The sequence below is a fragment of the Meriones unguiculatus genome, chromosome 2, assembly GCF_030254825.1.
Source record: "Meriones unguiculatus strain TT.TT164.6M chromosome 2, Bangor_MerUng_6.1, whole genome shotgun sequence".
Classification (NCBI taxonomy): domain Eukaryota; kingdom Metazoa; phylum Chordata; class Mammalia; order Rodentia; family Muridae; genus Meriones; species Meriones unguiculatus.
Window position 1 is genome coordinate 144,745,969 of NC_083350.1, and position 14,336 is coordinate 144,760,304.

The 14,336-nt window shown below is 42.6% G+C and overlaps 1 protein-coding gene across 1 annotated transcript in view; it reads right to left on the reverse strand.

The window, feature by feature from the left end:
* Nucleotides 1-13,314, reverse strand: part of Trpc3 (transient receptor potential cation channel subfamily C member 3) — a 136,775-nt gene extending 123,461 nt beyond the window's left edge. Inside the window, exon 1 of the mRNA XM_060378231.1 lies at nt 13,213-13,314. Within this exon, the coding sequence (XP_060234214.1) occupies nt 13,213-13,297 (85 nt within the window). The 5' untranslated portion in view covers nt 13,298-13,314. The remainder of the gene's footprint in view (nt 1-13,212) is intronic.
* Between the last annotated feature and the right edge of the window lie 1,022 nt (nt 13,315-14,336).

Here is a 14,336-nt window from a genome sequence, read left to right on the forward strand (position 1 = left end):
AACTAGAACAAACTCCAAGTCTGGGGGCCTGAGACACGAATGGCATCTTTGGGACATGGGCTTGGGGATATTTTCAGGACAGAGCAGTGGGATGAGCTGAGTACTTTTGAAGTTTCCATCTGACACAAAGGCCTCAGAATTTGTTAAACACTGAACACAACTATATAGAGATTATTTTAAAGCCCAGAATCTTACAAGGACACTTTTCTCTTTTGCTCTTTTTGCTTTCTTGCTTTTCTCTCTTGGTCATTTGTTTTGCCAAGAATTATGACATAGGAACAAATGAGGTTTCATAGGGCCAGATTAAGTATAAGTAAAATTGCTTGCTTTTTTGAGACAGGTTTTACTTCATAGCCTAGGCTGTGCTTGAATTCAAGATCCTCCTGTCTCAGCCTTCTGAGCATAAGGATTACAGCACCACCACACTGAGCCTATATCTATTATGTGGTTTCTTGCATAGTTGCTGTATTCTAGAATCTTCAGCAGCAGATACTTGTTTAAATAACACCAAGGACATGGAATGCCAAGCTGTTTAAGAGACATTCCCTAGATTTTCTTTCCAGCACTGAGTAAAAACCAGTCCTGTGCACACTAGGTAAGTGTCATATCACAGGGCTACATACCCAGCTCACTCCCCTTTTTATTTTTTATTCTGAGATATAGTCTGTCATGTTACCCAGCTTGGCATTTAACTAAGCACTGACATGAATGTTGATTGGGTTTTGTTACTGGATCTGGCTTATCTTGCAAGTTGTTCTTCTCCCTCAGTGGGAGTTTTCTTGAAAGACCCATGTCATTCTCTGAGCCATTTACCTGGCTTCGGTTGCCCCTCATCCATCAAACACATCAGCTCTCATCTGTCAAGCACATCTGTACTCATCCCAAGCACAGCTGCACTCATTCATCAAGCACACCTGCACTCATGCATCAAGCACATCTGTACTCATCCAAGCACATCTACACTCATTCCAAACACAACTGCACTCATCTCAAGCACATCTGAACTCATTCCAAGCACAGCTGCACTCATCCTAAGCACATCAGCACTCATCCCAAGCACTTCTGAACTCAAGCAAGAAAGATATCAGCTTTTGTTTTCTGATCTGGCTCTCATCAACCTTTATGTAAAACAAATGGTTTGAATGTGTGGTATGGGGTATTCAGTATAATCCCAGTGCTATGGAGGCAGAAGGATGAGCTTCAAGGCCAGTCTGGTCTACATAGGTGTCTTAAACACCTAAGGGCTTGGGGTATAGCTCAGTGGTAGAGTGCTTGCCTAGCATACTCAATGAACTGTCTTCTGATCCTCAGCAAAGCAGAGAAAACTGTAAAAAGAATACTGCTGGTTTTTCTCCATTTTAGTTCAACCAAGAAGACTCATTACAGGTGGATCAATGGGTTGGGGCACAATTCAGTTACTCTGTACTGAAGAAACACTTAAACTCTACAAAGGACTGTGGTTACTGTCATGGTTTGAATGAAAATGACCCCCGTAGGCTCACAGGGAGTGGCATTATTTGAAAGAATTTGGACATGTGGCCTTCTTGGAATAGGTGTGGCCTTGTTGGAGAAAGTGTGTCACTTGGGGTGAGCTTTGAGGTTTCAGAAGCTCAAGCCAGAACCAATGGTTTATTCTCTCTTCCTGATGACTGCCAATCCAGACGTGGAATTCTCAGCTTCTTCTCTAATACCATGTCTGCCTGCATGCTGCCATGCTTCCCACCATGATCATGGACTAAACCTCTGAACTATAAGCCAGTCCCAATTAAATGTTTTTCTTTATAAGAGTTGCTGTGGTTATGGTGCCTCTTCATAGCAATAGAAACCCAAGACAGTTACCATGCCTCAGGGAACCAGCATGAATTTAGGTTCAAGAAATTCAGGTGTGGGTGATCTATAGTCACAGAAGTTGGGTCTGAAAAAAAAAAAGTGATGAAACCCTCAAGAGTGCCCACTAGGGTGGTATGGTGGATTGGCTTCTTTACTGTCATTAGCACAGTGAGAAACATGATACCTTCGCAATGCCTTTGAGAATGAGAATTTGAAGCCACTGGATAAACAAATTGGGGTAAATTTTATGGCTCTCCCACCCCAGAAAAAAAATTTTAAACAGGCAGTGGGAAGGGCAGAGGGCAGTGGATGGACTCAAAGGAACTTTTCAGATTGAAAGCAAGCCAAGTGGTTTGAGTTTGGGGAATTCTGGTCAGGCAGAAACAGGAAATGTATGTTTTGCTTCTTAATGGTCAGTAGACAGGCATATCAGGAAAGACCCTGGTTTTTCTCCATCCTCAAATATGACTGACAGAAAAGATGGCCAATGAGTAACTTTAAATATCCCAGGATAGAGAGAAAGGCATAGTTTACTTTCTGTTCTTATTTTAAAAAATTAAAAATAGACATAGCTATTGGGCATTAGAGTAGGTTGTTAAAATAAAATATCCAAGCAGGGGAGAATAAATTATATAGTTTTGTTTCTCTCTCCTATACCTTATTTATCCCCTTCTTCCCCTCCCTACTCTGTTTATTTATTTTTTTATCTCGAAACAGGGGCTTGCTCTATACTTTACCCTGGATCATACTTAAATCCTCCTGCCTTTGCCTCCCAAGTGCTGGGGTGAGATGCTCAGCTCCTGCAGCCTGTTAAGGGATGCTCCAGGCGGGATCTATTAACATCCAAGACCCAGTCCAGATCTAAGAATGTCTGTCAAGTGTATCTGAATTCAAATGAGGACGGTTCAACTTCTGTTTTGCAATTAGTGTCTCCTCAACCTTTGTATAAACCAGATGGTTCACAAACACGGTATGCTGGTGCTTGTCTATAAATAATCCCGCCGGTAGAAACGTGGGGATGGACTCTAAGGCCCACTTGGACTACATAAAGCAGCCCTCTCTCAAACTGGGGCTGGGGTGTAGTTTAATGGTGGCGCACTTGCCTGTCATACACAGTATTGGGTTTGATCCTCAGTACCTTGAAAAAGAAGGAGGAGAAGGGAAGGGAGGAGGAGGAAGTAGAGGAGGAGAAGGAAAAGGAAAGTTTGTTTTGTGTTAAGCTAAAAACTTGTAAGAAGAGTGGCCATGGTCTGCACATAGGAGGACTGCAGAGATGAAGACATGAAAAGGTTACATGTTCAGGACTGTTACTGTCCATGTCTGAGTCTGTTGCACTCTGATGAACTGAGAGACCAAAAGATTAAAAATCAGCAGCTATTATTAATATTTAAGGCCTGAACTAGGTGGGTGGAGAAGTCCAGGAATGCCCTGAGGGGAAGAACCACCTTATTGCATTCTTTCCCCACCCACTAGAGATACAGTTGCTAGGAAACTGGCCCATCCCCCTAAGGAGGGACACCAAGATCATTAATGATCTGTGGACCTTCCTATAGCCAATCGATTCAAAATGCAGCACTTTGCCAAGCAGGAAACGCCCCTGCCTTGGGCATGCTGGGAGGGACCAGAATCTTTAAAACACCCAACTAACTTGAGCACAGGGCTCTAGGCTCTCACCACTTAGGCGGTGGGGGGTGTGGGCCCAAGCTGCAGCTTGTAATGATTTATAATAAAAGGAACCTCATGTATTTACAGCGGAGTCTATTTATTCCTGGTCTTTTGGGGTTCGTGAACCGGGCAGAACATGGACCTTTGCCAGTCCAGGAGCACCTTCCTCACACCTCCCTTCCCCAATCTTCTCAGCAACAGAATCAGGCACAGTGGTACATGTGTAATGTGTACTGTGAAGACACAGTAATTCCAGCACCGGGAGATACAGGCAGGAAGACCAGATGTTCCTGTCTGCGTAAGATCTTCTGGGGGTTAGGCTGGGCTATGGGAAACCCTGTTTCAAAGTAACATAAAGTTTTTTGTTTTTTTTTTTTTATCCCAGTGATAAAAATCATCAAGCTAAACTTCTAAAAGAGACCCACAGGTGGGGCAGCAGGAGCTGGTGCTTTTTGCCAGAGAGCTCAGCAATGCCAAGGAGCCAAGGGGCCATCTTTTACTGGATGGGTCTCTGCAGGCAGAAAGTACTTAGTATTTGAATGCTTATAAAATTACTTCCTACCGAGAGGGAGAGAAATTACTCATCAGAGCAATTTCTAATAGTATTTTTTAAATGCAAGATACAAATTACAGAAGGCAAAGTGGAATGTGGTTAAGGAATTACTGAGGCAAGAAGGCAGATCAACACACCCCTTGGAAGTGGGAGGGAAGGACTGATGGAATGCCCACAGTACGCAACACTCTGGAGATTTAAAAAGCTACTTCACTTTGCAGCTCAGGAGGCTGAGGCAGGAGGACTGAAAGTCTGAGTTACGTAAGGAGATCCAGTTTCAAAAGGAGAACAAAGGAAACAAAAACCTTGAAAACTGTCATTCCACCCCCAATATTGACTCCACACCTCACATTCCAAACCGGTCTATGAAAGCACCTTAGGGACAGACAATGGATGTCCATCCGTGTTCATGTGCCGTGCTTCCCTGTCAGCACACATATCCTAAAGAACAAAAGCTAATGAAGACACAAAGCCTGATTTGCAGCATTGGCCAGTTTCCATGGTGCATATCCTCACTCACACCGTGTCTGCCACTGGCTACAGAGGTGAAGGAGCCTGTCTAGCTGGGAAGCAGCAAAGCTGGCTTCAGCAAACGGGCACCAGGGAGGAGGAAGAAAAGCCAGCTGGTCTGATTCCTGATGGGAGGCCTTCACGGAGCGTGAAAAAGGGGGTGAACAGTTAAAATTATTTTTTGTTAAATGTTTTCATACAGTACATTTTGAAAATATTTTTCCTCTCCCAACTCCTACCAGGACTGTCCCATGTCCTTACCCACCTGACTTCATGTTCTGTGTGTGTGTGTGTGTGTCTATCTCTCTCTCAAAAAAAGAAAGAAAAAAGAAAAGAACGAAAACCAAAACAAACTAAAAGTCAACTAATAAGAAAAAAGTGCACAAAAAATACAGAGTCCTTCTGCGTTAGCCAACTAGTTCTGGGTATGTGGTTTACATGCCCACTGATACTAATTGGAGAAAACTGGTTTCTCTTTCCCAGCAAGCATCAATTGCAAATAGATTCTTGTTTAAAGGTGAGAATTTGTGCCCACTTCCCCTTCACAGTACTGGGATTTTTGTCTAGTTTGAGGTCTTGTGTGTGCTCTCCCAGTCTCTGAAAGTTCATATGTGTATCAGTCCTGTGTCTGGAAGACACTGTTTCCTTGGAGGTATCTACCCCTTCTGACCTTCCTTCCTTTTGAGTGTCTGTATCCTGAAGCCAGCTTTGCTGATGCACAGATGGGCAATTTCCTTCCACTCGTAGCCAGTGACAGGATTGTAAAGTCCCCTCTTATGGCCTTTCTCTGCCTTCTCTTCCACATAGATTCTTAAACCCTGAGGTGATGAGTTTGATGAAGGTATCCCATTGAGGACTGGGTGCTCCAAAGTTTCTTATTGTCTGCATATTGTCCGGTTGTGGGTCTTTGTGTTAATTACCATCTACCACAAAAAGAAGCTTCTCCGATGAGAGTTGAGCAAGGCACTTATACCCGGGAACAGCAGCACATCGTTAGGAGTCATTTTATCCCCATGTTCCCTTAGCAGAATGATAGTCAGCTTTCCCTAAGGCCCATAGTCAGCTTTCCCTGAGCTAGTCTCAGGTCCTTGGCCATTTTGCAGTGTCAGGTATGAGTTACAGCTCTTGGACTGAGCCTTACACCCAATAAAAATGTGGCTGGCTACTTCCATGACATTTGTGCCACCATTGCACCAGTCTGTCTTACAGGTAGGTCACTACTGCATGTCACAGGGTTTGTAGAGGAGTGATGATGATTACTCTTCTCCTCTAGAAGCATGCGAAGTACCTTCTAGAACATGAAGATAAGCCTACTTGGGTTATTCTTCCCCTCCTCACATCTTACTTAGTACAGCCTGTGGGTAGAATCCAAACCTTTGCAGTCACTAGTTATTTCATTTTCTGCTTTCTTCTATATACCGGATGAGTCATAAAATTCATATAAATTTTTAAAAAATCTTTTATGTGAACAGAAACACAGAAATAAGAACAAGTGCAGTTTGATAGTCTCAATCCGATTTGATATGGCGGAAGTGAACGAGGCAGGGAACATGAACCATATCGTTGGATGGAAGGGTACCATGCACCGGTCCTTCAGTTAATGGTCCTCGGCCATTAACTGCCACCATCACACTGTTTCTAAGTGGTGCCAAAGAACTCGGTGTGTTCTTTCTTCTTAGAACTGTAAGTCATTTGTTAAACTTGGAATGTTGGTATTTGTGGAAAAATATTACCAACATGAACCAAAGTGTGAATTAGGTAGCAGAGAGAAACATTTCATCTCATTTCATAGGGAAATAAACAGCTTAAATGGAAACACTAGCCGCTGTGGAATGAAATCAATGGCTTCAAGTTGTTTATTATGCTGCTGTGTTCCAGGTCCCTCTCCCTGCTCTAAAGACTGCATAGTTTGCTGCACCAAAACCAGTGTGCACCTGGACAAATGTATAGAGCGTCACAGGGCTCCCGAATTACAGACCGGTGTTCTAATCACTGAGTTCAAAAGGAATAAATGTCACATCAATTGCCCATGTTGGAAGCCTGTAGCTGGTAAAAGGGAAGTGAACAAAACGTGGCAATCACGGCAAGCTGGTGCTGGAGGAGAGGGAGGGAATAGAGAGAAGTGTGCCCATGCTGCTTGGTGTATTTCACACCACTCCATCAGCATCTTGTGGGATTAAATAGCACCCCAGTGAATAATGCTAGGCACAAAACCTCGCAGAAAGCATTCATTGTACCTTCGCTGCTCTCTGCATAATGCACTCCGCACCCTACAGACATCCATCAAACTGAAGAGATGGGGAAACAATAACAAATGGTTGCCTAACACACAGAGTTTCTGGAATAGAGGATTCCAGAGGGGGTCTACTTTATCGGGACCTTCTTAAGCCAAGTTTCCCTAGTTCACTTCATTCAAACCCAGGTTAAAAAACAGGGGCCTCACTGGTGGCATCTACTGACACATCTGTTATCAGAGGTCATCTTCAAGCCTGACCTGGAAAGACGCATCTGTAATTGCAGCTATTTAGGATGTTGAGGCTGAGGGTGGAAAATTCAAGGCCAAATCCCAGCACTACAGAGTGTCTTAGTTTAGGCTAGCAGTGCTGTGACGAAATACCATGTCCAAAGGAAAGGTTTATTTGGCTTACACTTCCACATCACTGTTCATCATCAAAGGAGGTCAGGACAGAAACTCAAACGGGACAGAAACCTGGAGGCAGGAACTGATGCAGAAGCCCTGAAGGGGTACTGCTTACTAGCTTGCTCCTCATGACTTACACAGTCTGCTTTCTCACAGAACCCAGACCCACCATCCCACGGACGGTACCACCCACAAAGCGCTGGTCCCTGCCCCATCAATCACTAATCAAGAAAATTCCCTTTAGGCTTGCATTCAGCCCAATCTTTTACAGGCATTTTTCTCAATCAAGGTTCCCTCCTCTCAAATGACTTCGGTTGTGTCAAATTGACAAACGACAACCCAACACATAGAAAAATCCAGTTTAAAGGCTGCAGTTCGCGATAGCGTGATTACCTAGCATATGTGAGCCTTAAGTTTGGTCCCCAACACTGAAAAAGAAAGCTGAACTGAGAAATAGTGTATCAAATGACACACTTGGGACATACTGGATCACTATGCATTCTTCTAAGTACCACAGAGCAGCTATGAACCCCACTGAATATTCTCTCCCGTCCTTTTGGTATCCCCATTCCCCTCTTCCAGATTTTCTGTTTGCCTCTATGAGTAACTTAAAGTATCTCAAAGAATAATCAGTTGTTAGGAGATTTCCCCTTTCCCATGGCTCTCCTCCTACCACAGATTAAATGCTATTATAAAATTTAACCTGGGCTTGGTTGTATGCCTATAATCTCCTCCTACCCCAAATTAAATGCTATAAGAAATTTTAGCCTGGGCTTGGTTGTATGCCTATAATCTCCTCCTACCCCAAATTAAATGCTATAAGAAATTTTAGCCTGGGCTTGGTTGCATGCCTATAATCTCAGGACTCAGGAGGCAGAGAAAGGAAAATCTCAAGTTCAAGGTCCTTCTGGGCTACAAAGCTACACTCTGTCTCAAAGGTGGGGTAAGCATATAAACCAGAAGTAAAGTGCTTTCCACACAAGCCTAGTGATATGAATTCAACCCTAGTAACATGCAAAGGCAGAAGGAGAAGTACCAGATGTACAAAGTTGTCCTCCAATCTCCTTGTATGTGACATGATGTGTGTGTCACCTTCCCCCAATACATAGACATTGCATACACACACAAATGACAGAAGTAAATTGATAGATAGATATAGACAGATAGATAGATAGATAGATAGATAGATAGATAGATAGATAGATAGATAGACAGACAGACAATGAAGCTAGTGCCAGAACCCAAAGAGGAATGTGATAGCACTATTTTAAAAAATTAAAAGAGTAGTCTTTAATAAGCTGAGTAGATATTTCTCAAAGGAGACATGCAAGTACCGAGAAAATACTTGAGAAAACTGTTTAACATGCCTAGCCACCAAATCTAACTCACTGCAAATTAAAACTGCTTTGAAATTCTGTCTCTCTGAAGTCAAAGAAGCTACAATCAAGAAAACGTGCTAGCAAGAATGTGTGGAAAGAGAAACCCTTTAAAAATATCTATTTATTTTTAAGATTGAGTATCTCATCTAGCCCAGGCTAGCCCTGAACTTGGTAAGCAGCTGAAGGTGGCCTTGAAATTCTATTCCTCCTGCTTTTAGTTCCTGTGTGCTAGATTGTAGATCTATATCTATCTCTATAACCTTATCTATGCCATCTCGCCACCCCCATCTCCCTCTGTCTATCTATATCACCATGCCTGGCTTCTCTGTTCCTTGAGAGAAAATCTAGGTCATTGTCCATGCTAGGAAAACACTTTACCAACTGAGCTGTATCTCCAGCCTCAGGAGGAACATACATATTCAGTGCTAGTGGGAATGTAACTGATACAGCCATTATGGAAATTAGTGTGGAGGGTCCTTAGAAAATGAAAAACAGGACTACTGTGTGATCTGGTTGGGCTACTGGAGCAAGCACCTGAAGGATGCTGAATCAGCATGGCACAGACATTATCTGTGCATGTAAGACATTATCTTACATCCTTGCTCATTATTGCTCTATTCATAGCAGCGAGGAAATGAAACAAACACACAACTGAGCTTTATATGGCCATTAAAGCAAAGTGAAACCATGCAGAAAAATGGAGAGAGTTGCATATCATGCAAGCAAAAACAAACAAACAAAAAACCCCCAATTCAGAAATACCACACAATTTATCTTACGTATAGAACTTAGCTCTAAAATTGTGTGTGTCTAAATGTGACAAAAAGAAGGAGGAGGAAGAAATCTTTGGGCGAAGAAAGGGTATTGGGCTACACCTGACATGAAGATGGGAGGAAAGGAGCCAGCCAGGGGACAGTTCAGAGAAAGAAGACAGCAGTGGGGAAGAGACACCAATGAAAATGGGCGTAACGGCATTGTGTATAAAGGACCACAATGAAACCCACAACTGTGCAGTGACTTGAAATTCAGTTTTAAAATTACATTAAAAATGATCTTTTCTTCTTACTTGGTTCAGTCTTGACCACCAGGTTCTGACATCTTCTTTGGCTTTTTAGCCTTCAGAGAGATGTGAATGCTCCTCCAGCTCTTCTCAGTTTGATAAAATTAGTTCCTTTTGTCTCATCAAATATTTTGATCTGATAACTTTAAATCACTCCCATGTTTTTATGTCTTGTTATTTTTTTTTCTTTCTCAGCTTTTTTGCCCATTCTTTTAGTATTATAATGACAAAGTAACCCACCCTATTTTTGAAAACAACTTTAAACTGCCTGTTTAAATGTAGCTTCCTGGGAATGCCAGGGAGTTAAGCACAGAGTTCCAGATGTGGCCTGACAGGTCATGTCACATGACACTAAGTTTTCCTGATTGCTGAACCAGATGCTGGTTCTCCAGCAGCAGGCTACCAGCAGTCCCTTCTCTCTCCTTCAGTCAGGCTGCTTTAAACAAGCTCTATGGCTGTACGCTCTTGTTTAAAGCGATGGTCCCTTTATCAGAATTCTGGGGCCTGCTCTTTGCTTATTCCTGTATTCTCTTCATCTCTTGTATTGGGTACTTAACTGCCACCTTTTCTTAAGAGCTTATTTGCTAAGATTTCATTAGCTGTTTTATAAATCTTGGGCTGGCTACAATTCAGGTTTTGGTACTTTCTTAGAGACCTAGTAGTAGGATGAAATTCAGGAAAAAAGAACTCTTTAACTAAAAATAGATTCAGATTAAGATTTAGAATTTTGGATTTCGTACATGGCCATGTTTCCCATGCTGTCCCTGAGTCTTTGTTTCTTCATGTACCTGTCTTCTAGCAAAGGGTGACATTTGGGTTTCTAGAGTTAGAGTGTAGACAGAGTTGAGCACAGTCCTCTCAAACACTGAGAAAACCTGTAAGTTCAGTTCAGGCTCACAGCAGCTGGCATCCTTCATGTCCATGCTTCCGGTGTGTTTCATGTTACTGGGTGTGGAATAACTACATTGTTACAAAGTAGCTAGGAGCTGTCTATTAGTCCATCTAACTCAAGTGAATAAGAACACGCTGAAAATTTTTGTTTAAGAAGAGCTTGAGATATTGCATTTTTATATTAAGTAATACAAATCCACTTTTAAATGGCCATATAAAATGACATCCTAGTGGCACAATTTAATCATCGTTCTTATACTAGAGTAATATGACATAATTAGAAAAATTACATCAGCAAAGATGCTCCTTCATCTAGACCTGTCCCAACTCAATATTCACTGTTGTTCCTTAATTTGCACATCCAGCCACGCCTGTCCTCTAGCGTCATGTGTATTTGACAGCATCACTTGCATGCCTCAAAGAAACCATGCTCTTCATGTTCAAAGCCGAGTTCACGGTTATCTTCCTTAGATCTGCCCCTCCTCCAGTGCTCTCCATGTCAGGGGACAGCCCTGACCACCCCTGCCCCTGATCACCACTAATTTCTGCTGTGTTATCACATTGAAGTTTGTTATCATTGAAAACATCTCCAGTATAACTTTCTTGGTAAAATTTCAGTGTGTTCTTAAAAAGCCATAGCACATCCTTAATAAAGAGAACCATTCTATGACTACCTCAATCAAACCTGTTTATAAGACTTTTTGATTATACTAAATCTGGGTATTCTCTTGAATACATTACAGCTAATAGCTGCAAAATATTTCATTGTGAATCTATGTTGTAGTTGCCCAGTCTCAGAAAGGCAGGTCTTTAATTGTGTGTATGTGGGCATGTAGGTGCCCACCCATGCCCTCAGAGGCCCGTTGTGGAACTTCACATTCCTCGATTGTTTTCCATGTTATTCCAGTGAGACGGGAACTCCCACTAATCTAGAGGGAGTGGAGCTAGGGAGGCTGGCTAGCAAGCCCTCAGGATTCACCCACCGCCCGAGTGCTGGCTTTACAGGCAGCCATGCTGGAGATTTGAACCTGGATCCTCAAAGCAAGCACCCTCACCCACTGATCCATCTCTCCAGGACCTAGCTCCTTTTATTTTATAAACGTGGAAGCTATTAGAATAATGAAAAAGGAAGATATTTGGAACAAAGGATGTTATCTCAAACCCTTTGGACTGAGGTGCTCTACTTAAACTATGAAACAGAACAAAAATCATCTCCGCTATACACAGTAGCTACTGTTCCCAAATTGCTGTTAATATACTTAATGTGGAAAAATAAATTCATCTGCTGTTGGAGAAGGTGAAATATGTCTTTGTTGAATTGATGCTGTCAGTAAATTACCCAAGATTACCAGCCTTCATTCCGAAATAGCTTAGCCACTGCAGGTAAACATAAACATCCACTTTCTCTCAGGAAAACAACAAAAAATAACATATGACTGCTTCCTTCCTTTTTTCTTTTTCATTTTTTAAGCTACCAGAAATCGAAAGCCAAATCGAAGCCCTCAGTTCGGGCCTCTCCTGCTGCCCAGGATCACTCCTCCTCCTGCGTTATTTCTGTTTTCTTTTGTTTCATCCCTTGTTAAAAATCTATCTCTTTAATTCCTAGACACAATAAATGTTATTAAAGAACTAATGTGTCTTGACTCAGCAAAACTTTTAAATTGATAATGCAATATGCTTCCATATATTTGCAAATCATCAGCGAGCTGAGCTTTTAAAATCATGGGCAGGCAACATCAGCTTTGCTCACTCTCGCTCTTGTGATTTATGCAAACACACACATACACAAGAGGCAGAGAGACATACAGGGAGAGGTAGAGACAGACCGAGAGAGAAGAAAGACACTCAGAGAGAAACAGAGTGAGGGCACACGGAACAGGTACACCCCATGAGCACGGCAGGAGGGGCCCAGCAGATGTTAGCCAAGAAGCGTGAACTAATCCCGGGGAAATTCCAAGCAGCCCTCACACCTCTGACTTCTACTTGGAACCCAAACAAGCCATCATCGCCTGGGCTGTGCTCTTGCTTTGAATCAGCCATCAAATCCAGGTGGAAAATTTTAAAACGAGATGGTAATTGACCTCAACAGAAGGAAAACAAAAAACAAACAGAAAAGATTTCAGAACTTTAAATTTCAAATGAACTGCTCGACTGTAATTGGCTCTGCAATGAGTGCCCTACAAGGGCCTGCTGCTGTCAAGACTTTATGTCTTTTGATACCTACAGTCCTATTGCTAAACCTCAAAACCCTTCAGCCATGATGGGTAATCAGTAGTTCCCTGATTTTTATTCAGTGTACTCTTGGAAGTACTTTCGATATGACTTATAAGTAATCACGAGTATCTAAGACAGAAGATTGATTGGCTTGTTCTTGAAATGCTGTGGTTGGCCCGGTGAGTAGATTGTGACTCCACTGGTAGGGTCCATCACGGCGAAAGCCTTCCTTGTTTTGACTGGCTGTTGTCAGTAACTGCCTTGCCTGACTAGTTACTTTCCTAGCTGTAGATGTTAGTTAAGGCACACACTTAGGTCACTTGTCGGCCGTGCTTCCGCTTGGCACCCTCCGCATCCTCCCGTCTGACCTAGAACCAAGGCTTGTCCTTTTGTTCCAGTATACATAGAGAATAACCCATTCCTGGCAGAGCACTGGCCTCGGAGCCTGCTCTTTAACCTGGGTACTCACATGCTGTCCACTCCTGTGGGTTCACCGCCGAAGCCAGGCATGGATTAGGGGAGAGCAAGAGCCTGCCTTCCCATGTTTCAAACATTTCTGGGGAGAGATGAATTTTTTGGATTCCAAATTTATATGACAGTGAAGGCAGGGTGACGACTCTCCCTTTCTCTCCTTCTGGGTGTTAATTATTCATTGAAAAGCTTTTTAAAGACACAGTTCAATATTTCTTTACTGTCGTGCTGTTAATAAGATTGCAGGTAGTGATTGGAGTCCTTGACTCATTTTGATGTTTTATTTCTAAATTGCTCTGAAGCGGTTTCTGGAAGCATGAACATGAACTGTTTGTACATTAAGGACCATCACTACTCAGTATCATCAGGACCCACCTAAGTCCTCCATCCTGTGGTTGATCCTGTTACCCATTTCCTCACCTCAGCTTCTGCCGAGGTCTGAATAGGGAGAGTGCGTAGGAATCATACAGGAAGCAGGAACATTAGCCCAAAATTTGTAGATGAAATTCGACCTTTACTCCCAGGTTTTTCCCCTATACTGAGCTAGTCTCCCTGAGAGAAGCTGTGTAGAAGATGCCCAAGTTTGATGACACAGGTGTCCTCACATATGGCAAGTCTAAGATTTCATTAGTGTTGTTTGGGATGCGGCTAATGTCGTTACTGTAATGCAAACATCAAAGGAAATCAGATCACAGACTCTGGGAAATCACTCCCTGCTGGAAATCCTATTAGCTGACTTCAATTATGCAGCTCCTCATTCAAAGGGCCAGCCTCATCATGTCCCCTCACAGCCCTGCCTAATGCAAGTGCACACATTTGAAATTCATCAAATTAAGTAAAATAAAGTTTTAATCTTGTGCTTGTTTGGGTTTACATCTTAGCAATAACAAGATGATTTTGGTTGCTTCAGGTTTGTCTGTGGTTAGAAAATGACATGTAGAACTGAATTGTAATTGTAAACAGATCTCTTTCTCTCCCTTGGCCTCTTTCTGTCCTTCTCACTCTCAGACAGGATCTTGCGTTGCTGCCCGCACTGGTCTCTCCACGCCCTGACAGCTGGGAATACAAGAATGCAACACAACTCCTGGTGAAAAAGCCTTTCTGATTGATAAGCTTTATAGC